At 45.7% G+C, this 24300-nt stretch overlaps 1 protein-coding gene across 1 annotated transcript in view; it reads left to right on the top strand.

Annotated features, from left to right (window-relative positions):
• MRPS5 (mitochondrial ribosomal protein S5) overlaps positions 1 to 20477 on the top strand; it is a 46448-nt gene extending 25971 nt beyond the window's left edge. Inside the window, exons 6-11 of the mRNA XM_083605421.1 lie at positions 9579 to 9669; positions 10823 to 10869; positions 12220 to 12277; positions 13268 to 13330; positions 18771 to 18907; positions 19917 to 20477. Coding sequence (XP_083461547.1) covers positions 9579 to 9669; positions 10823 to 10869; positions 12220 to 12277; positions 13268 to 13330; positions 18771 to 18907; positions 19917 to 20141 — 621 coding nt within the window. The 3' untranslated portion in view covers positions 20142 to 20477. The remainder of the gene's footprint in view (positions 1 to 9578; positions 9670 to 10822; positions 10870 to 12219; positions 12278 to 13267; positions 13331 to 18770; positions 18908 to 19916) is intronic.
• The last annotated feature ends 3823 nt before the right edge of the window (positions 20478 to 24300 follow it).

Genomic DNA, 24300 nt, shown 5'->3' with positions numbered 1-24300 from the left:
GGCTGTTTTCCAACTGGAGCGCTCGCAGGCCAGTGTTTCCCAGTTGTCAGTGTTTATGCTACATTTTTTAAGATTTGCCTTGAGACAGTCTTTAAACCTCTTTTGTTGACCACCAGCATTACGCTTTCCATTTTTAAGTTTGGAATGGAGTAGTTGCTTTGGAAGACGATCATCAGGCATCCGCACAACATGACCAGTCCAGCGAAGTTGATGTTGAAGAATCATTGCTTCAACACTGGTGATCTTTGCTTCTTCCAGTACACTGGCATTAGTTTGCCTCTCTTCCCAAGTGATGTATAGTACCTGCCCTACTCCCCAACAGGAGGAGGAAGAGAAGGAGTATTTTAGGGATCCTTGTCAGCATTCACATCACCATTATCTGATTCTGCCCCAGTCAGAATGATATTTGTAGATACCACCACAATTTCATCTCAGTGCTGTAATTTAATAATAAGACACTGTTAGGACTAAAAAAACAAAAACTTTCAAACATCATAGCCAACCAGGCCACATTTGCCTATGATTTCACCAATGTAAAACCACTTCAGTAGCCACCAAGGGACGCGGGTGGCGCTGTGGGTTAAACCTCAGAAGGTTGGCGGTTCGAATCCCCGCCACGGGGTGAGCTCCCGTTGCTCGGTCCCTGCTCCTGCCAACCTAGCAGTTCGAAAGCACGTCAAAGTGCAAGTAGATAAATAGGTACCGCTCCGGTGGGAAGGTAAATGGTGTTTCCGTGCACTGCTCTGGTTTGCCAGAAGCGGCTTAGTCATGCTGGCCACAAGACACGGAAGCTGTACGCCGGCTCCCTCGGCCAATAAAGCGAGATGAGCGCCGCAACCCCAGAGTCGGTCATGACTGGACCTAATTGTCAGGGGTCCCTTTACCTTTACCTAGCTACCAAGCCATTCCTTAGAGCTTCCTTGACAGCGAGCTGTTTGATGTGGCTAGACTGCATGCTCTTCAGGAATCCTTTCATGCCATCAGTAGCCTTAGGAGTTTCATCAGGAGTTGAGGGAGCCAATACCAAAAAGTGGCCAGGCGAGGCTTTGAATAAGTGATAGCAGCAGAGAGAAGCTTGGGCCCTTGGGTGATGATGGCCATCACCAGCCTCTGCACGGCCTGCACCATCCCGAGAGCAAGTCCTGCACATGTGCGCAGTTGCAGGTGAATTAAACACATGTAATTGGGTGGATGCCTGTATGTCCCTGAATGCCACTTGCTGGGAATCATAAATGGAGAGAACTCTGTTTTGGGGCTTTGCATAGGTCACTGTGAGAACAGGATGCTGGAATAGATGGGCCTTTGGCCTAATCCAGCAGGGCTCTTTTTATATTCGTATGCTGTACTTGCTGCTACTATTACATTTATAGCCCACTTTCACCTCCAGGTCCCAGGGCAGGTCACAACATTTCAGACGAATTACAGTCATGGGAATAGGATGGGTCCTGAAAACCCCTATCTGAGGAGCTATGCGTTCACTCCCTCGGCCATGTTTTGAGATTTTGGGTCTTCTCTCTAATGAAAATTCCATTTGTGCAGAGGGTCTGGTGTGTGTGTGTGTGTGTGTGTTCTTTGATTTTGCCAAATCTTGAAGGCTTACTGCTGGTGGGAACATCTGAAGGGCAGAACAGCATGTTACTGGAGAAATGGGAATAATGCTAAAAATGAATCCAAGCTTAACCCGCAAATGGAGATTTTTCCTCTGCAGGCTGTCTGCATGGGGGTGGGAGGTGGGAATCAATTTTGGGGTATGCTTTGATTCCAAACTGTGCCTGCAGATGGACAACTTCAAAGGGGTGCACTGTCAGCTCCAAACAGCTGTGTGTGTGTGTGTGTGTGTGTGTGTGAGAGAGAGAGAGAGAGAGAGAGAGAGAGAGAGAGAGAGAGAGAGTTTTAGTGCTTTTGCTAGAGCTATATCTGTGAGCCACAGCGAAATCAAGAATTTGGACTGAGCCTGAAATGCAGAAGGTGCTGATTTGTCAGCTGAATGCTCAGTAGTTGTACCAGGCATGCCCAATCCAAAGAAAGCATTCTGCTGACCAATCACAGGTGCTGATGTTGCAACCCTGTTTGGTTCCTCTGTGGCTCCTAAACATTCCTGGTTGAAACTCCAGAGACTCTGATTAGTTGATAATAAACCCTTCTGTTCAGATCCCTCGATTTCTTTTTTTCATTGTTTGAAATGGGAGACTGAACATGTCAAAGTTTATTGAAGGTGATAACACGAAGCAGCACTTAACCTGCTTATTAGTGTCAGCGAAAGCTATAACCTGCATTTTCATAATCATTCCTGCCTGCTTCCCCTAATTAAATATAGATTTCTCCCCATGTTCTCCAGAAGATGGAATAAAACAGTTTGAGCAGTAACCTTAAAGTAACCTTTTGCTGTCCAGAGATGTCCCTTTTATAAACCTTGTTTCTCCCTTCACATTTCTGCAGTGCTGGTAAATTAAACCTTTTGCCAGTGTTTCTCAACTTAGGTCTCCAGCTCTTTTTGTCATAACAGGACAGCCATGCCAGAGCCGCTATCATAGCATCGTAGACTTGGAAGGAGCCACAAGGTTATTCCAACCCCCTGCAATGCAGGAATCTTTCACCCAACATGGGGCTCAGACCCATAGCCCTGGGATTAAGAGTCTCATGCTTTACTGACTGAGCTATCCATCCTTCTGCCTCTGATCTTCACACCGTGAGACATTAAAGAACCCTTAGGCTATATTTGCTGAGTTTAAAGCATGGAGCCTGTTAAGAGCAGTGGCGTAGCGTGGGTTGTCAGCACCCGGGGCAAGGCAAGTAATTTGCGCCCCCTAACACGGGGCAAGGCAAGTAATTTGCGCCCCCTAACCCCTAACCTGCTGCCGCTGCCAGCTTCTTCTTGCTGCTCCCTGGGCTGGTCTGGTGTGGTTCTCTCCCGCGCTCAGCGCTGCGCTGGGCGGCCACTGCACTGTCCCTCCCTCAGATAGTCCCTCTCTCTCTCTCCGCACCGCACGCCTGGCACCCACCCCCTCCACAGTGGGCGGCGACCCGGCGGCTCGGATCGGATTCGCACAGCCAGCACTGCAGTGAGAGAGAGTGAGTGAGCCAGGTAGGGGCAGAGAGCTGCGAGTGCGAGCGCCCCCCCCCCAGATGTTGCGCCCGGTGCGGCTGGCCCCCACTGCACCCCCCACGCTACGCCACTGGTTAAGAGGAAGAGTCACCAACCAACACCGTTTACTGTTGACTCTGGGAGCCCTTCTGTCAGGATCTGTGAACCACAGTGCCAGATAGCATATGGCCTGCATCACCTTCCTGGTGTGTGGCTCGCCTGTCAAAGGATAATAATAATAATAATAATAATAATAATAATAATAATAATAATAATAATAATAATAATAATTTATTTATACCCCGCCCATCTGGCTGGGCTTCCCCAGCCACTCTGGGCAGTTTCCAACAAAATATTAAAATACCGTAATGCATCAAACATTAAAAGCTTCCCTAAACAGGGCTGCCTTCAGATGTCTTCTAAAAGTCTGGTAGTTGTTGTTCTCTTTGACATCTGGTGGGAGGGTGTTCCACAGGGCAGGCGCCACTACCGAGAAGGCCCTCTGCCTGGTTCGTTCCCTGTAACCTCACTTCTCGCAGTGAGGGAACCACCAGAAGGCCCTCAGTGCTGGACCTCAGTGTCCGGGCAGAACGATGGAGGTGGAGACACTCCTTCAGGTATACTGGACCGAGGCCGTTTAGGGCTTTAAAGGTCAGCACCAACACTTTGAATTGTGCTCGGAAACGTACTGGGAGACAATGTAGGTCTTTCAAGACCGGTGTTACGTGGTCTCAGCAGCTGCTCCCAGTCACCAGTCTAGCTGCCGCATTCTGGATTAGTTGTAGTTTCCGGGTCACCTTCAAAGGTAGCCCCACATAGAGCGCATTGCAGTAGTCCAAGTGGGAGATAACCAGAGCATGGTAAACAGCTGCCCTGGACACAGAATTGACCTGTGCCTCCATGGACAGCTGTGAGTCCAAAATGACTCCCAGGCTTTTTTTGGTCAGAAAGCTGAGCAGTTGTGGCATGATTAAACGTGTGTGTGTGTTCTCCTCGCCCACCCCCCTTTTCACAGCTCGACTAAGGTTGTTACACCACATAGTACCATACTTAGAATTCATTGAATTGTAGAGTTGGAAGGGATTGCTAGGGTCCCCTAGTCAACCCCCTCCAATGCAGGAATCTGTGGCCCAACATGGATCTCGAACCCACAACCCTGAGATTAAGAGTCTCGTGATAACAGCTGAGCTAGGTACCAAATGAAAGCCACATAGAAAGGAGACATTTTGATTTTCCTTCAGCTGACAGACCATAGCAGTGCGCATGTTATCCTCACCCCCTTTTTTAAAAAAAGAAAAACCATCGCTTATACTTACCTAGGCAGCTGTCATATGAATCCAGCTTCCTTTTCTCACAGTGCCCTTGGGAAGTTCACACACAGGACCCGAGTGCGAGAGCACTCCCCCCACTTTTCACAACCAGCAACTGGCATTCAGATGCACACTGCCTCCCACAGCAGATATTTTCCTGTACTCCAACTTTATATTCTTCATATGACAATATATGTGAATGAGAATATATATCTGTACAAGTTGCAAAATCGATATTGCTTTGCAGTGGGGCATTTTAGCTGCTTTTGTCTACTCCAGAATGAGAGGGGGGGGGGAGGAAATTCTGCCGGAGCTCAGTAGGTAAAAAAAAATTGCATTGTTTGATGTCAGGACAGTTGATGTAGTAACAGTCCATGGCTGCCTGTGCACATTATCAAGCTTGAAAGGCCTTTACAGAGTTTTAAGAGAGATGTGATGGGTCTGATTGTGATGGGTGACTGGGCACATTTCCCTTCAGAGCTGCACAGAAACAGCTGACAGGAGTAATTTTGTGTGTATGTGGTTTTCCCCCTCCAGTAGCCTGACTCGCTTCCATGTGCTGCTGTTGCCACCTTCTGGAAAAAAGGAGGAAGTCTCGTTTTCCTGGATTTGGAAGTAAGGAAATCCTAGTTAAGAGGAAATCTGGCCAGTGGTTAAGAGATCAAGAGCAAACCTTGGAATCTGATCCTCACAGCTGACATAAATTCTTCCTCATCTGCCATAACTGTGGCTAACAGCAGGCAGCTGGACCTCTTAACTAGGGTTTCCTAACCTTCAAACTGGTTGACATGAAAAACTTGCCTAGCGTTAACCGTGATTGACAGTGTCGCTTCCAAAATCTGTATTAGGGCAAATCCTTTTATTAGCGTAACCAGAATGTTGCAGAATAATGTGCAAGGTTTTGAGTTCTACAGAGTTCTTCTTTTGGCTAGATGGTAAGCAAAGCAAGGGGGAAGTGGCCGATGCTGAAATTGTGGAGTTTGCATCCCAAGGGCTGTGATTGACTAAATGCAATGTTGGAAAGAGATAGACGGTGTTCGTATGAGGTTCTGTTAGGTGCTATGCAGGCTTCTGGATGGACCTGCAGAAGCTGAGCAGGAGGAACAAACAGCTGTTGTTTCCAAGGATCAGTCAAAGGTTGATTCCCCCAGCCCTATATTTGAAAATATAAAAATCTAGCTGTTGGCCAGGTCTGCTTCAATTCTTAGGTTGTACACATAGGTTTTTTGGTAGGATGAGAAGAGGAGTAAAGAGAAACCAGGCTGCTTGTGTTATTGTAGAAACTAGGTAGTTTTTATCTTGTTGCAGTTGCTATTGTGGAGTTATTGATGTAACCCTTGACTGTGCCTTGAGTTGGGGGGGCGGGTTTCATGCTGGAGAGCCTGTGATCCTCTGTTCTGCCCCCAGTTTCCTTATGCTGCTCCCAATCTCTTAGCCAGCGTTAGGAAATCGAGAGCAGTACTCTTTCGCAGCAACCCAAGTTTGCATAGAGGGGTTTTTCAAAAAGCTCTTTTTTCTTGCCTTGGGGGTTGTTTTCCTCCCATAAATCAGCCTGTGAACTTCAGATATCCACCAGTAAACGCTTAAGAAATAAAGGAGAAAAGCTTTCATAGTAATAAAACCCAGACTTCCCATGGATCTGGGTTTGTCCAGATAGCTTATCGGGAGAGCCAAATGCAGACTCTCCAGTAGCAGAGTACTTGTTGATTCAGCTGTGCTCCTGTTGAAACAGCACGGTGATGCATGGATCTCATTGGCAAAGTTCAGCAGATAATATCTGCTGAAATCCTCCCTCGGGTTGATCTTTTCCTTTACTTTTTCCTCCCTCCTGCAGCTACAAAGAATGCACGTGCAGCCTGCTTCATATCAGTGCATACATTTAGGCGTGGTGCCCTGTTACGGCATCCCTAGGCAGTGCAGAATCCTAGAAACATGTCATCATCGAGAACGCTTCCGATGTGCTGTGTTTTGAGGGGGAGGTGTTAACTTTATGGATACGGTTGCTGGGTGCTGGATGAAGCTGGGAGTTTGGTTAGTTTAATTCAGCTAGGAAACGTGTCTATTTAATCTGAATGATTCAGCAAGTGCTCCTTCCAGTTCCGTTACACAAAGGCTGGTATTGGAAATGGTGCATTGCTGGTGAGTGTTCATTTCTGAAGCAGAGAAGATCCTAGCACCCAATCTGCAGGAAGCAGAGCATGTCTTACACTTGAAAATAGAAGGGTAGTAACGGTGAGGTTCTTCATTTCCTTCAGTTGGTGAGAGGGTAGTGACCATTTTGGTTTATGAAAGATACTAGCAGCCTCATATCTACCATTGCTTGGGAATTCAAAGAAACACAAAAATCGGTTCTGAAATCGGTGATTAAAATCGGTGCAGTTTTGAAAGGTTCGGCCTGCCATCTTGGTTTAGAGTGGGGCCCACTTGTATCTAAATATAGAGGGGAAACATACTGCTTTATCTCAGGAACAAAAATTCTCAAGAAATGTCCAAATACTTAGCCAACAAGCAGCCAACTTTCCAAAATATATAGCAGATGTACTGTGGTACCGATTTCTCTACGTTATTTTTAGGCTCATACATGAATGAATCTTGGGGAAGGGGAAAAGTAAGTGGGTGGTATTCAGCTAGGCTTGACAAAGTTTGGCCCATTGACATTAATAAACATTATTAACAGGTCCATTAATTTCAGTGGACCTATTCTGAGTAAGACTTCGCTGAATGCCACTCAGTATATACTGATTATATGGGGAAGCAAAATATGCAGCTAAAGTATTAACACTGCTCAGAAAACCAATATGCAACTTAATTTTTACAAACAATAATTATGGCGTGCAAAACTTTTAACTATTATGCAAGTCTGCTTTTATAGTCCAACCTAGTTAAAGGCTTTGCTGTGTTCCAGCTATATAATAACTTATCCTAAATATTAAGGAAAAAGAAAACAAATAACATGATCACTACTTGCCCAAGCAAAAATTCAAATGAACCCGTTTCTGTGGGTTTGGAGAAGAGCTAAGAGATGAATGCAAAATGCTACAAGTAATCCAGGTGGAATCCTGTGCGCAATCCAGATTAAGGGGGAAAGGTTGGAAAACTGAAATTGTGAGTGTAAACCTCACCTGGGAACAAGCAAAAGCCAGAAGCCAAAATCTCTTCCAAGTTGTTTACAGGCCAAAGCCCCAAAGGACTGGTTTGTAGAAGAATGGCCACAAACAGCTTCAGAACTTGAAGGGACAGGTTCAAAGTAAGACATCGTTTCATCTAGCAAAAAGGCCTCAGAACAAGCCAACATTGATCAGAAAAGCTTGGAGCTAAGCAAAACAACAGACAGACAGACATGCACTCTGGGATAAATGATGAAGGCTGGCCTATAAAATCTAAATAAATACATTGTCTTTGTTGTTCTGGAAATCTGGTGGCAGTTCTCTAACTCCCATCAGTTGCATTTTAGCACACAAGACTTAGCCGCTGCCGATTCAAGCAGAATCTGTTCTGCCAACTGAAAAATAAATAAATTGAGAACTCCTCCCTCAAATGACACAGCACGTTAACCTGTCGCTGGGAGAGCACTCTAGGAACATGTCAGCTTAGAAAGCAAAATAGAGCAGGGTTTGATGTCTCGCCGCATTATTGTTTTTATCCTGTGCAGTGATATTTCTTTAGCACACTGATTAGAAATGAAGTGTGAAGTTTGAGTGAAGTACTGCAGGGAAGAGAACTTCAAATGTCTCGCGTCTGGTTTCTTAACCAAGCAGACGCCTTAGCAAAGAGAAGTTATGGCTAACTATTGAACCGGCCACACAGAAATCAAACGAAAGGCATCCACCAGCCTGCTCTCCTGCCTGTACATGCATGCAGGGTCCTGGGTGACTTTAAAAAAGAGTAAGAAGAATTCTGTGTTGCATTTAGTCTCAGTTCCTCAAGTGGAATCCTGCAGCCCTTATAAGTTGTGCAGCTGAACAGATCTGATTGTTTTCCCTTGCTTTGTTTCATTCTGAACTGATATGTTGGCGACCATGAAAAGAGGTGTGTTGATGCAGAGATACGTTAAAGGGGGTGCGTGGATGTGCACAGAAACTCTCCATGGATGGTAAAAGAGCCAGACACATCCATTCATATAATTTATTCTTATGCCTCCATTCCACAAGATGGTATCTGAAGGGGTTTACAGCATCAAATGGACAACCGTTCCCAGGTAACACTATACACAGGTAGCACTATGCAAATAAAAGTTTTAAACCTGGGATGGAGAACTTGTGGCCTTCCTGGTGTTGTTGGACTTCAAGTCCCATCATCCCTTGGCTGGGGCGGATGGGGACTGGAGGGCCCCAGATTCCTGCATCCCTGGTTTAAACTAACCTAATCATTTAATCTTAAAAAGCAGAGACATCACCTTGCCAACAAAGGTTCATATAGTTAAAGCTATGGTTTTCCCAGTAGTGATGTATGGAAGTGAGAGCTGGACCATAAAGAAGGCTGATCGCCAAAGAATTGATGCTTTTGAATTATGGTGCTGGAGGAGACTCTTGAGAGTCCCATGGACTGCAAGAAGATCAAACCTATCCATCCTTAAGGAAATCAGCCCTGAGTGCTCACTGGAAGGACAGATCATGAAGCTGAGGCTCCAATACTTTGGCCACCTCATGAGAAGAGAAGACTCCCTGGAAAAGACCCTGATGTTGGGAAAGATGGAGGGCACAAGAAGAAGGGGACGACTGAGGACGAGATGGTTGGACAGTGTTCTCGAAGCTACCAGCATGAGTTTGACCAAACTGCGGGAGGCAGTGGAAGACAGGAGTGCCTGGCGTGCTCTGGTCCATGGGGTCACGAAGACTAAACGACCAAACAACAATCATTTAACACCAATAAGGAGAGAGAAGCAAGGCCTAACATGGAAATAAAATGCAATGCACACAAGGCCAAATAGATCTCCATACCATTTTAGGAAGGCAGCATAGGAGTCTCCCATCTGCCTGTCCTCCCCCCTCACACCCCCTCAGAAAATAACAGTGCTCCCAACAACCCACCCATATCAAGAGAGCTGTCAAAATGATGAATCTTGATTGGCAAAGAGGCAGCATCCATCAGAACAGTCTTACCACAAATGTCCTCTTTTTATTTTTACTTATCAACAATCTTAAACTTTGCCTGCATTTTCTCTTTCTCTCTCTCTTTTTCAGTTGAAAAATGTATTTAATATGACAGCCAAGGAAGGAAGGAGAAAATCTGTCAGTGCCCTGGTGGTGGTTGGAAATGGAAATGGAATTGCTGGTAAGTGAGCACTTCATTCTCAGGGGGCAGCTTTTCTTCATTTCATAACCGTAGCAACCCACTATTTTTCTATAACTTCTTTTCAGTTGCGTCTCTGTTTCTTTGGTGTGTGCGTCTCCATCCAGGGTTTGTGCTCTGTGTTGGCCGCAGCCCTTGAATGTGTGCTTTTGTCTATCATCTTCCGTATCTCATGCCCAAGTTATTTTCGATCTTCATCACCCAAGGGGTGGAAGGGGGAGAATTTCTGCAAGGGTGGAAGGAGATAGAACACAGTATTGCCTGAAGCGTGGAAAGGCCAAGGAACTGGTCAGGAGAGGAGGGTTTTGCCCCCGAGTAGAAGGCTGTTTCCTCTCCTCTGACTCGAAAGGACACTTCGGCCTTCGCAATGCACAACGTTTGGCTGCCCCTGTTTAAAAAGGCTGCTGGTAAGGGGGCTTTTTCCTGACTGTCAGCAATTTTCTTTGGAACATTGTTAAATACGAACTTAGCAAGGAAATAACACTTCTCTTGCAGCAGCTTCTAAAATACACCATCAGACACCAATTTATTTTTCCTCGGAGAGTAAGAATCCAATGCTGTTGCCAAGATTACAGGCCAGCAGCAAAGCCACCCTCGTTGCCTGTGTTCTTGGGATGTAGATTAATACAGGGTCCTTTGCTTTTAATTTGCAGAGGTTGGATGGCCATGTGTCATGGATGCTTTAGTTGGGATTCCTGCGTCGCAGGAGGTCCCTTCCAACACCACAATTCTATAATTACGCTCTGTGGTTCCCGGTGGCACTCTGTTCCATGAAAGCCAAGACTTGTGCCGTTTAATTGCACGGAAAGTAAATTCATCAAGGAGCCAAGGGCACATTTAGTAAGGTTTTTTCCTCCGTTTTGCTGAAAGCTAGCAAGCCGTTCCACAGACGGAAGGGAGAGGTGAAGACTTTCGTAACTGCCATCTGATTCCTTGAGCACATTTCTGGACAGTTTTAGTGTCCTTTGGGGGGGAAGCCAAGCTGAAAATGCAAAAGCACTTCAGGACCACCACTTGCCTCGGTGGGGCAAAGTGCGTAGCTATGAGGAGACCTCCTTGTTCGCAAGTGCTTTGCAGATTTCCACATGCGGCATTTGTCTACTAACCAATCTAACAATCTGTTTGCACCCCTCAGGTTTTGCACTGGGAAAAGCAACAGACAGGATGATTGCATTGAGGAAAGTATGTCCTTTTAAAAGTAATAATAATGATGATGATGATGATGTGGGGATGCGGGTGGTGCTGTGTGTAAAACCACAGAGCCTAGGACTTGCCGATCAGAAGGTCAGCGGTTCGAATCCCTGCGACAGGGTGAGCTCCCATTGCTCGGTCCCTGCTCCTGCCAACCTAGCAGTTCAAAAGCACGTCAAAATGCAAGTAGATCAATAGGTACCACTCCGGCGGGAAGGTAAATGGCGTTTCCATGTACTGCTCTGGTTTGCCAGAAGCGGCTTAGTCATGCTGGCCACATGACCCAGAAGCTGTACGCCGGCTCCCTCGACCAATGAAGCAAGATGAGCGTCGCAACCCCAGAGTCGGTCACAACTGGACCTAATGGTCAGGGGTCCTTTACCTTTAATAATAATAATAATAATAATAATAATAATAATAATAATAATAAATTTATTTATACCCTGCCCATCTGGCTGGGTTTCCCCAGCCACTCTGGGCGGCTTCCAACAGAATATTAAAATACAATAGTCTATTAAACATTAAAAGCTTCCCTAAACAGGGCTGCCTTCAGATGTCTTCCTTCAAATCTGGTCTTCCTTTACTTGGTATTTATGCATAAAATGCACACAGTGCCGTGGTTCTGTCCTGGCATGAGAACATACTGGGGGGACGGAATGTAGCTCAGTGATGGGAGCACCTGCAATGCTTGCAGATTTCAATCCCTATCATTTTTAGGTAGGACTGAGAAAGGTTCCCTGCCTGAGGCCCCTTGCCAGTCAGCGTAGATGGTGCTGTAGCTAGATAGACTAATGATCTGACTCGGTAGAAGGCAGATTCCTATGTTCCATGTGAAGAACACTGGAAACTTAGGCCAGCATCAAACCAGCTGGGGATCTGTTGCTCTCTTTTGCAAAAGGAGGGCATAGCTGTGTTGTAGATTGCCTCCCTCCTCCAGTTCCTGCCCTCCCTCCATGTATACAAAAAAAAAAATTGAGCTTGAGGATCTGCTATCCTTCGGGAGCAACTTTTCAGGGGCGTGCTGGCAGCCATTGAGGAAAGGAAAAGAAGCGGAATCCCTGTGGGAACTGCAGGATTTTTCGTTTTAGACCCCCAAATAGCTGACATTGCCAGTGTGGGCAGGTAGGCTGGCAAGTTTGGTTGGGCATAGTCTGTGGTACTTTATAAAAGCATTTTGATCCCTTTTAATTTATCAAACTAATTACATTTCAGGTCGGTACGTAATTGGCAGAAATAGCTCTTATTTTTATCTTAAATTCGATCTCGCCGTAAAATGGAAACAGTCATCTGACATAATCATTTCTTAATGAAAAGTGTCTTCTTGGATTTTTTCCCCCCTAGGCGAAGAACAGAGCTATCCACTATTTGCACTATATCGAAAGATACGAAGATCACACAAGTAAGTTGCAAGATTTTAGACTCTACCTAAGGTTTTAAAAGCCAGCTAGTTGCATTACTTCTTCTTGTAGAATTGTAGAGTTGGAAGGGACCCCACGGGTCATCTAGGCCAACCCCTGCAATGCAGGAATCGCAGCTAAAGCATCCCTAACAGGCAACCATCAAAGCTCTGATTAAAAACCTCCGATGAAAAAGAGTCCATCACCCTCCAAGGGAGTCCGTTGCACTGTCAAAAAGCTCTTACCACCAGAAAGTTCCCCCCCGCCCCCCATGTTTGGTTGGAATCTCCTTTCTTGTAACTTGAATCCATTGTCTCATGTCCTACTGTTCAGAGCAGAAGATATTTGAAGCCCTTTTGATATTTGAAGATGGCTATCATATCTCCTCTTTTCCCGGCTAAACATACCCACCTCCCTCAACCATTCCTCATAAGGCTTGGTCTCCAGACCCTTGACCATCTTGATTGCCCTCCTCTGCCCACGTTCCAGTTTGTCAATATCCCCCTTATTAAATCGTGGTGCCCAGAACTGGACACAGTATTCCAGGTGTGGTCTGACCAGAGCAGAATAGAACGGGACTGTGACTTCCCCTTGATCCGGACACTAGACTTCTGTTGACGCAGCCTACGTAGCTTGCCATTCCTTTAGTCTGCTTGTCTCTAAAGCTCAAGTCCAAAAGTTTGAATGCACATGCGAATCACAGAAGCGTAGAGTTGGAAGAGGCACCCCAAGGGTCATCAAGTCCAACCCCCTGCCTTGCGGGAATACTGGTCCAGTTCAGATGCCGCTGTCTCATGTACCATACTCTGAACATGTGGCACTTGAAAGTGAATTGCAGTACTACTTCCAGTATCAGTGGTAGTTTACCTCTGAATGCCAGTTGCTGGGGAGTGGGCTGTTGCCCTTAGATCCTCTGTCCATGCTGAGCTAGATGAGCCTTTGGTCCAACCCAGCAGCCCTCTCCTTACTGTAACATTTACCTTTTCTTCTAGTTTATCACGATATCGCAAGCACTGTTAAGAAAACAACCATCCGGATGAAGAAGCAGAACAAGGGTAAGTAAAAGCTGCAACTGATGATGATGATAATTTATTATTTGTACCCCACCCATCTAGCTGGGTTTCCCCAGCCACTCTGGGTGGCTTCCAACAAAGATTAAAAATACATCAAAATGTCACACATTAAAGACTTCCCTGAACAGGGCTGCCTTCAGATGTCTTCTAAATGTCAAGTAGTTGTTTATCTCTTTGACATCTGGTGGGAAGACATTCCACAGGGCGGGCGCCACTACCGAGAAGGCCCTCTGCCTGGTTCCCTGTAGCTTTGCTTCTCGCAATGAGGGAACCGCCAGAAGGCCCTCGGTGCTGGACCTCAGCGTCCAGGCAGAAGGATGGGGGTGGAGTCGCTCCTTCAGGTAGATGCGGAATTTAGAAGTGTCCAAATCGGTGTGGTCAGTCTTCTTTTCTTAACATAACCTTTCCTGTAAAGTGAAATAGTCGCTCTGCCCAGATTGAAGCCCAGCACTCTGTTTTTCAGCATTTCTCATTCCCCCCCATAAGTTCAGTGGGCAGGCAGCAGTGCTGAATGCGCAGAACTTAGGTCAGGAGTACTGTCGCAAGCTGACAAATGGAAGCATTAAGAATTCCCATATGTGGAAGGTCAGGGTGGCAGTGGAAGTTTTATTGCTCATCCTTGCCGATGCCTCGGGCATCATTCTGTTGACTGTGAACTCCTTCACCTGTGCAATGAAACAATTTTTCTCTTGCTGTCTCTTGAACGTTAATTCTGCTGGAGCATCTTGTGGAAGAAGGAAAGAGGGGAAGGCGCCAAATGCAAGAATATGGAGAACAAACCAGTAAAGCAGGGTTTATTGATCCAATACATTTTTCACCTTTTGGGGTCTTTCTTCTGGCACAACTGATTTAGGTATTTCAGAAATGATCGAAAAATATATCTCATGCCTTCCCAAAATGTGAAGAGTCATACAAATGGAAAGTCACACATACCACACCAGTGTAGCTCTGATTGTAAAGCGAGTGCCCCCACTCCTCTTAAGCTCGCGAAAAAAATATTCCAGAGCAAAACACAGCCCTCTTTCCTTTTCAGGGTTGTGTGTCTGTTGTCATTTTGTAAGGGAGCACAGGAAAATGCAGCATGTGACACTGGGTGTGGGATTCAACTTCCCGAGAATCTCTTTCCCTCCTTGTTTTTTGCAGGGGAGTAAAAAAGCCAAATTCTAATCCTTACAATTGCAAAAAACAGACTTGTAAGCATGTGAGCACTGCCTGCTGAAACGTCAGATTCAAGAGAGGTTGCTAAATAAGATTTCTAGTAGTTGGCCATGGGTGGAGGGGCAATTCTCATGGCCTTCCCCAAGACTAGCGAAAAAACCAATTGCGTAAAACGTTCCGTTTGTGTCATTGCCGCCAGTAGCAGAATTCAGGTTTTCTTTTTCTTTTTTATTAAATTTTCCACTTTAACAATCCAATCAAATCACATTAAATATTCCAAATTATACCTATATATATCAAATAATCCAAATAATCTTCCAAATTATAATTTTTTTAATAGGACTTCCCATGCTTCAAGTTCGGAGGGCTCTGATCATCTCATATCTCTACTGCTTTTCATAGTCATTTCCGATGGTTCCTCTAATTCTTTCTGTTGTTAACCTGCAGAATTCAGGTTTTCATGGTGCAGGTGTTGGATTGCCTGGGTAAGAAATTTGCACTTCATAAGAACACAAGGCGAGCCTGCTGGATCAGGCCAGTGGCCCATCTGATACAGCCCCTTTTTCACACAGTCGCCAGTCAGAAGCCTGTGGGATACCTGCAAGCGGGACCTGAGCATAATAGCACTCAGCTCACTTGTGTTTCTCAGCACCTGGTTTTCAGAGGCATATGACCTCTAACAGTGGAACTATCACAACACACCCACCATGACTAGAAGCCATTGATAACATGAATGTGTCTAATCGTCCCTTAAAGCCATACAAGTTGGTGGCTGTCACTCCCACCTGCAGTTCCGTAGTTCAGCTGTTCGCTGCATGAAGAAGTGCTTTCTTTTATCATTGTTTTCAGATGGGTTTGGGTGCAAGAGGGAACCTCAAGTCTCCTTCCTTTCTGGAGCATTACATTGATTGTTCCTGCAGATTTACAATGTGTTACCATTTTAAATGAGAATTTGGGGGGCTGGACTAGATGATCGCTTGAGTCCCTTCCAACTCAACAGTTCCATGGTTCTGTGCTGGGGTTTTCGCTTAGAATGACCCAGCCCTCTTTAAGTTGTGCTGGTTCATGTGACTCAGGCCAATAAATCTTTTAAAAAAACCAAGTGTGATCTAATGCATTTTATTAAAAAGCCATTAAGACAGCTCTTCGAGATTATTCCAGTCTGCAGGGCAAGCTCGGTGCTCAGTAAATGGAGGAAAGGAAGTCTATTAGCAGGCCACAGGCTTTGCTGTGCTAATATTTCCCTCTTTTTCCCCTTCTTTCCACACCCCCCACCCCACCCCTATAATTGAAAAACAAGCGATAGCCATCTAAAGCCATTTGCTCTGCTGTTTTGAGAAAGTATCAATTTCATGCTTGGAGATGGAATCAGGTTTTCGACATAATTACGTCTGAGCGATATCTGAAAGGCTATTTATCAAGAGTTTCATTTTGTAGCGGTCCCACATTTGCCATTTCGGAAGCGCCGCATTTTCCATCCTTGGACTCCAAAACTGCATTTCTGCGGATTACTTCTTAGCGGGTGCGAATTGGCCGGCTTGCACGGTAAACGGTCAGCTGTTGCCCCAGGTTACTTTGCGATAGGAGCTAAATATTTGCACCTGACCGAAGGCAGAGGTGGAGCTAGAGGTTACGGAAAATTCTTTTCTTTCCTCAGCACCGGAGGTAAAAAGGTAAAGGGACCCCTGACCATTAGGTCCAGTCGTGGCCAACTCTGGGGTTGCGGCGCTCATCTCGCTTTATTGGCCAAGGGAGCCGGCGTACAGCTTCGGGTCATGTGGTCAGCATGACTAAGCCACTTCTGGCGAATCAGAGCAGCGCACGGAAACGCCGTTTACCTTCCCGCCAGAGTGGTGCCTATTTATCTACTTGCATTTTGACGTGCTTTCAAACTGCTAGGTTGGCAGGAGCAGGGACTGAGCAAAGGGAGCTCACCCCGTGGTGAGGATTCGAACCACCGACCTTCTGATCGGCGAGTCCTAGGCTCTGTGGTTTAACCCACAGCGCCACTCGTGTCCCATTCAGCACCGGAGACACACACCCAAATTTTGCATTTGCCGCTTTGTACAGATGTGGCAGGAATGGAGGGTGGCCCTCCAGATGTTCTCACATTCCCAGCCCCAGCCAGTATGGTCAATTGGTAGGAGATGGCAGAGTTCAAGAACATCTGCAAGGCCACAGATTCCCCCCTCTTGGAATGGGGGCTTCGGTGTCCTGTTTACACTGAGCGTGCTCTGTCTGGGCCACTAGGGATTTCCTGTTTTCCATTCATAACATTTTTCAAATGAAGAGAGCAATGCAGCCTTCACTCATGTAGGGATCAGTTGTGCACAGCAGAGAGCCTAGCTGAGATTTGTGCCCAGGATGCATCATTTTAATGAGACCTTCAGGTGTCCTTCAAAGGACTGGACTGTTTTCACAGCCTGGCAAGGAGTTACCGGTACTTTTGAAATGAATCAGGATCCTAAGAAGAATTGAAGAATTACGATCCTTAAGGAAGAATAGATAGGTTCTTATGCCAGGCCAGGCTGCTTGGTCCACCTCCCCAGTATTGCCCACCCTGGCTGGCAGCAGCTCTCGAGAGTCGCCAGATAAGGTTTTTCTGCTACCTGAGACCCTTTCAACAAGAGATTCTAAGTCCTGGACTTGAGACTTCCTGTGTGTGCTCTGCCATTGATCTCTATTCCTCTCTGTGTGCCTTGAACTGGGTTCTGCTTCTCTGCAATTTCCAAACTGGTTCTAGTCCTTTTTTCTGGAGCAACAGAGACCAGGTCCACCCCATCTTCTGCATGACAGCCCTTCAGATATTTGAAGAGCACTGTCATGTTCTCCCCTCCCGTTTAATTTCTTATTTTCTTTAGGCTAAAGATACCCAGCTCGTATCTGCCTGCTTCCCTCCAGCAGCTGTGCTGCATTCTTCTGTCTCATAACCAAATCATGCCTTGAAAAGCAATCTTCATATCACCAGCATTATGGTACCTAACGCACATCCCGCAGCGCTTCAGCAGTCTACAAAACAGGGCCTATGTTATACCTATCTCTGTTGGCTTCAAAGTGATGGGGAGAGAGGCTTAGAGCTCCCATCCCTCCCAAAGGTGAAAATGAATTGCCAAAGGATCCGGGTCTGATGGCAATTCCCTCAGCCTCCTGTAGGACCAGTCTTGCAGAATAAAAAGCTTTGAGCAAGTGGCAGATTCAGATGACGAATGAAAGCAGCGCAGGGAGTTTGCTTGGCAACAGAGCAGTGACCAGCGCTTTCAATAATAAATCACCTTGCTCCCGTTAACAAGCACGTTGCCTCCCACCCAAATGAATGAATGAAATGATTGCCATTCAAAATCCTGTCGTTTTGGTAGCAAGCTTCCCATTTTAAGCTTCTTGAAAGCTCTGGCCGCTCCTCAGACCTATTCTCACAGCCTGCACTGTTCTGCTTTTCATTTCCAGCAACCCAGACTGTTACCGAGATCAGCTCAATGGGAGTGTTTCCTCCGCCAAAGCACAGTTATTTCAGAAGGGCAGTCCTCCTTTTGCATCACTTGTGGCTGATGCCTTTAAGTAGTGCCCTTAATTGAAGGCCTATGAAAACCTCGCTATAAATCTCATGTTGTGCAGTTGGTATAAATATCTTCGGATGAGGGGAAGACGTGCACTTACTTAATCTCCATGCTGTGCAATATTTGGATAGGACTTTCTTTCTCTCTTCCTTCTCTCCTACACCTCCAGAATAACACAGGTGATACAATGCACTGTGCCATGGCCTTCTGGCTTGAATTAAAACCTCTAACAGGCCTTAAGGAAGAATACATAGTTTCTCAGTTCCTGTGGTTCTTGTTCTTTCCCTTTCTCATGTCTGCTCAACATCGCAGCCCAGGGCTGTGTACATCTCTGATTAGGGTCTGATTCTCTGATGTGTAAGAAGGTCTAGTCTCCAGAGCTCTGCAAACGATATTTGGGCAGGCGGTGGTTCAGCGTGGACTCAGGTATAAATAAAGTATGATTCACTTAACTGATGTTCCGGTCCACAGTTTAAACATTTGTGCAAAAGCGTTTAGTGACAGCAGGGGCGGAGAGAAGGTAAATTGGGATTGACTGGGCGGTTTCATCAATTTTTGGAGCCCCTGGCCAATCTGTACCCATCTGAGGCTCAGGTGCAGATTGTGATGGTTCAAACTGGTGTGATTTGTAGTGTAATTCCATGCCGAAAGCAATTGTTTAGTAATTATTTTACTGGGCTGCTTTAATGCTCGCTAACTGCTTCCCCCAGGATACGGTCTTCACTGCCACCGAGCTATCATTACCATGTGCAAACTTATTGGGATTCAAGACATGTACGCCAAGCTTTATGGATCCAGGAATTTGCTGAATGTCACCCGAGCGCTCTTCAAGGGATTAGCAAAACAGGTAAGACATGCCCGGTCTTATCCAGGGTAGCTCATGTTTTGTTACAGTACAATCCTATGCATGTCAATTGGAGGGGCAAGACTGCCACTTTGCATTCTAACTTGCCCTCTGCCCAAAAGTTTGCTATCCATGGTTAAGAGATGATGCACTGGGGGTTGGGATCATGCATTGCGTCATTCTATAATAAATTGTTAGTGCAACAGCCTGGCAAGAGGGGAGCAAAGCAGCTGCAGTCGTCTCTCTGGGTTTGCACTAAGCCGTGGTTGTGTGCAAACCAGTCTAGGGTCTGAGGAATTGTGCATTCATTCCTTCCTGAGAACACAGACTCTCACATTTAAGGCTTATTAGGGCACCAGCTTAATCTTTATGCATGCTAATTGAGCTGGTCACGGGACTTGAAAAAACAAGACCGAATGATTTTGAGTTTCTTGGCTTTCTTTCTGGTTTGATATCACCTGGATATTTTTTAGCTCATTGTTGCATCCATGAGGGCTAGCAACATATATATATATTAAAATAATAATAAAATGTGAGGTTATCTGTGTCTAGCAGGTGCCTGTTTTCTTTCCAAAGCGGTTTCTGAGTTGCTGGATCCTAAAGCGTCCCTTCTCTTGTTTAGAAGAAAAGGTGACTTGCCAATCTCGCCACTAAAGCCTTTGAGCCAACTATGCAGAATATCTACATGGTTACGGTTTGAAATTGGATGGATCAGCCAGTGTGGTGTAGTGGTTAAGAGCGGTAGTCTCGTAATCTGGTGAACCGGGTTCGCGTCTCCGCTCCTCCACATGCAGCTGCTGGGTGACCTTGGGCCAGTCACACTTCTCTGAAGTCTCTCAGCCTCACTCATCTCACAGTGTTTGTTGTGGGGGAGGAAGGGAAAGGAGAATGTTAGCCACTTTGAGACTCCTTCGGGTAGTGATAAAGCGGGATATCAAATCCAAACTCTTCTTCTACTTCTTCTTCTACTTGTGGCTTAAATGTTTGTCTTTTCTCTCCCCTCCCCAACTAGGAAACTCACCAAAACCTAGCCAATAAGAAAGGCCTCTACGTCGTAGAATTCTGTGAAGAACGCGGCCCGCTTCCTGTCGTCGTCGCAAAGCCCCAAGGGGCGATCAGAGAAAATCCGGAGCCTGAGGATGAAGCTCTCAATGTCAAATTGGAGTTCAGTGAAGTGAAGGCAGCGCAAGGAATGAAGAAGAACGTCTGGGCAAATGTGAGAAGAACAGCTTCTTAGACCGGGTCCGTATTTAGATGCCCAAAAGCCGAGGAAGATGTACCATCAACACAGAGTCCTAGAATTCATTTCCAAGATAAATGCTGTGTGAAGGTTTCGCTCTAACTTAGGAGCTCAAAACAGCTTGGCTGCCTCTCTCCAGTGGGCAGTTCTCTGTTGAGTGCAAGCGACGGATGCACTAAAATTGCAATTTCATAACTGCATCTGCTTTATTGCGGCTGACCCAGGCCGTGGAGGGGTGAGAGAGCCTGCAACCAGCAGGTTGCTTTCATGCATAACTTGGGGAGCGGGTGAACTGTCAAACAATGTGGCAAAAATAAAGTTGTGACAAAATCCTGTCCTGCCTACTTATTTGTTTCACAGCATTTATATACTGTCTGATTGTTAATAAAACCTCCAAGCGGGCCACGCACAAAATTTAAAACTGTTGTTTAAAGACAGGCATTGAAGACGTTTGCAAGATAATTAAAGTCAAAAGTTAGCATTAAAAGATTAAAATACAAGTCGGCATTCTACGTTAATTGACTGAACAAAAATGTTTTAAGCCAGCACCAAAGAAAACACAGCACAGCCCCCACCCCCACCCCACCCCCGCCTTCTGTCAATCAGCAAGGAGTTCCAAAGTTTAGGCACTGCCACACTAAAAAAACTAATTGTCTCCTTGCACAGTGTTGGAGGCAACCCAGATTTTGCTTCAAGACACCACTATTTTAAAGAAATAAAATCCACAAGCTTGCCAGAAACATGACTTTTCTTTTAAATGTTTTGCTATTGGGATTGTAGTTCCATTTGTTTTTCTCAAGCTGGCCTCTGACCGTAATAAATTTCATGCCTTGTACTCAAGAAAAGCACTACCCAGTCCTGTTAGCGGTGTAAGAAAGAGGGAGATAGAAAACACCTGAAAGTCTGCTCTTGAAGGAATTCATTTCAAACAAACAAACGAAAAACAAGACCTATTGTTAAGAGAGAGGTTGGGCTACAGTTGTAATAGTCGTTCCAAAATGCATCCACCACGATCCAGCAAACTCTTATAAATGCAGGTGATTTGAACCATGTATATTGGGAGCTTTCCCATCCGCGGTGGAAGCCTCATTAATTTCAATAGAGGCAGAAGGTCTTCACAGATGTTCCTGTAGGCATGCAGCCTGCACTGCACTGTGCTTCTGGATTAAGATGAATGAGAATAATAGCTGTTTTTACGGCTTCCCCCATTAAAGCAGCAGCGGCAGGGGATCAAGGGTTGCCAACCTTTTTGGGGCCGGTGGAATTTCGATGATAAAGCGCCCGCGACAACAACAAAAATGTGTGCTGTGCTGTATCCAACAGATACTGGGGCAGGAGAGAGAGAGGGGGGGGACCACAAAATGGGATGTCCCATTAGCAGGGGGGAAAGTCACCTCCATCAGCTGTGCTCACAAACAAGCTCCTTGCACCTCTTCTCTGTTCAGAATGGCAGGGAAGGTGGGAGTCAAAACCTGGCATCCAATAGGGAGTGGGGCACTTTCGATATCGGAGATGCAGAGAAGCAAACGAGAACTGAGCAGGAGGAGCCAACAGTGGGTTTTTGAGGGGGATAGGTCATGGGTAGGCAAACTAAGGCCCAGGGGCCGGATCCAGCCCAATCGCCTTCCAAATCCAGCCCACGGACGGTCTGGGAATCAGCATGTTTTTACATGAGTAGAATGTGTGCTTTTATTTAAAATGCATCTGTGGGTTATTTGTGGGGCCTGCCTAGTGTTTTTGCATGAGTAGAATGTGTACATTTATTTAAAATGCATCTCTGGGTTATTTGTGGGGCATAGGAATTCATTCACTTTCCCCAAAATAGATAGATAGAGATAGATAGATATAGAGATAGATAGATAGATAGATAGATAGATAGATAGATAGATAGATAGATAGATATAGATGATAGATGATAGATAGATAGATAGATAGATAGATAGATATAGATAGATAGATAGATAGATAGATAGATAGATAGATAGATAGATGATAAATAGATGTAGATAATCCGGCCCCCCAAAAGGTCTGAGGGACAGTGGACCGGCCGCCTGCTGAAAAAGTTTGCTGAGTCCTGGGATAGGTGCACGAACTTAATAGACAATTGGTCTCAAGAAGCCATGATGTCAGCATTAATGGAGAAACCCACTATGCTCAGTATGAGAACAGGAACACAGTCTGGCAATGCTTTTGTGGTTTGGAACCTCTTTATTGGCTATGCAGCTGGGGTGGCCACCTCCCAGTCCCCCATGCCCTCTGATGCAAGGGTGTCCCCAACTAACAGACACTAGGGGTGTCTGCTATCACCGAAGCAGAACTCGTTCTCTGTGAACTCACTTGGTACCAGTGTGGTGTAGTGGTTAAGAGCGGTAGACTCGTAATCTGGTGAACCGGGTTCGCTTCCCCGCTCTTCCACATGCAGCTGCTGGGTGACCTTGGGCTAGTCACACTTCTCTGAAGTCTCTCAGCACCACTCACCTCACAGAGTGTTTGTTGTGGGGGAGGAAGGGAAAGGAGATTGTGAGCCGCTTTGATACTCCTTTGGGTAGTGAGAAAGAGGGATATCAAATCCAAACTCCTCTTCTCTGAGATCCGGCTTGCCATCCACCACACTACCAACAATTTTCCTGGACTCTTCACACTTCCAGGGTCATCCAGCTCCCAGCTCCCTGAGCTCCTCTCCTCCTTGGGATCAGACCACCACCGCCCCTCCATGATATCTCCACGGGACTTGGGACAAATACAAATACAGATTTGGCAAAAGAGGCAGGTCCTGCAAAGCAAAAACCTTTTAACTGTCAAAGGCCAGGATAAAAAGGTACACCTTCAGAATGCACCAGACAACAAAGGTGCTGCATGTACCCCTTTGGGGAGGGAGTTTCACAGTTTAGCGTCTGTGTGTGGCCATTGCAGAGCATGTGCCTATTGTGTGTGCTTTGAACTTCAGCTGTGCTTCAGCACAAAGCAGCCTTTCAGGAGCCACCCTGAATGACCAGCATATCATCTGGGAAGAAGAAGAAGAAGAAGAGTTTGGATTTGATATCCCGCTTTATCACTACCCGAAGGAGTCTCAAAGCGGCTAACATTCTCCTTTCCCTTCCTCCCCAACAAACACTCTGTGAGGTGAGTGAGGCTGAGAGACTTCAGAGAAGTGTGACTAGTCCAAAGTCACCCAGCAGCTGCATATGGAGGAGCGGAGACGCGAATCCGGTTCACCAGATTACAAGTCTACCGCTCTTAACCACTACACCACACTGACTGGGAGGGAAAAGCTAAAGAAGTTCTGAGCCTGGTAGGTAGGTAGGTCTACCAGAGATCAAATTGATGGATTATGCCGAAATGGCTAATATGACTGGAAGAATCAGAAATCAGGAAGACCATGATTTTAATATGGAATGGGGAAAATTTATAATTTATCTTAAAACCATTGCAAACAGTTAAAATCATTAGTAGGATTGGAATAACACTTGTAATTTAATGGTAAATTTTGGACACAGTTGAGAGGTAAAAGATTTGGATTATTATAAAAGATGTGGGAGGAAATGATTAACAACAGGACCCACAACAGGGAGGAGGGAAGTCCAGGAGATTTTTTTGGAATCTTGGTTGTATGTTGGATGTGTGACTAAAATTTTAATCTGAAAAACCATATAAAATTTATATAAAAAGGTCTGAGCCATCCACTAACCACAAGTACTTTATTTTTCCTGTTCAGAACTTTTTTTAAACAAATAATACACGTGTTCTTTGTGGTCTATCTAGTCCTTCATTCTTCTGTGGCATCATGAACCAGCATCAATTTACTGCCCAGCCTTGAAGAGATTTTGGGGCGTGTTATTGCAAGAGTCCACAGACTTCCGCCCACAAACCGTGTGTCATATTGACCCATCTTGGTAATATTTCCATGGAGAAGCCGCTCCACTGGCAGCCTAATGAACAACAGTGAGAAAGAGACACTCCTCTGTGTTCTCCCAACAGATTTCTGTTTCTGGATCTTGCTTCCAAAGGTTCAGTTGTGAATCGTGATTTTCGTTTTTGTGGTGTGTTTTATGCAACATTTTGGAAATATATTTTGAAAGGCAGCTTAGAAGTCTTTTTCATCAGGCACGGGGAGCCTGTGCCCCTCTACATATTCCTGGATTACCACCCTGCCCAA

This window comes from Podarcis filfolensis (assembly GCF_964270895.1).
Source record: "Podarcis filfolensis genome assembly, chromosome: 3".
Classification (NCBI taxonomy): Eukaryota; Metazoa; Chordata; class Lepidosauria; order Squamata; family Lacertidae; genus Podarcis; species Podarcis filfolensis.
Note: the sequence above shows the minus strand (reverse complement) of the source record. Positions and strands in the feature narration are given on the sequence as shown.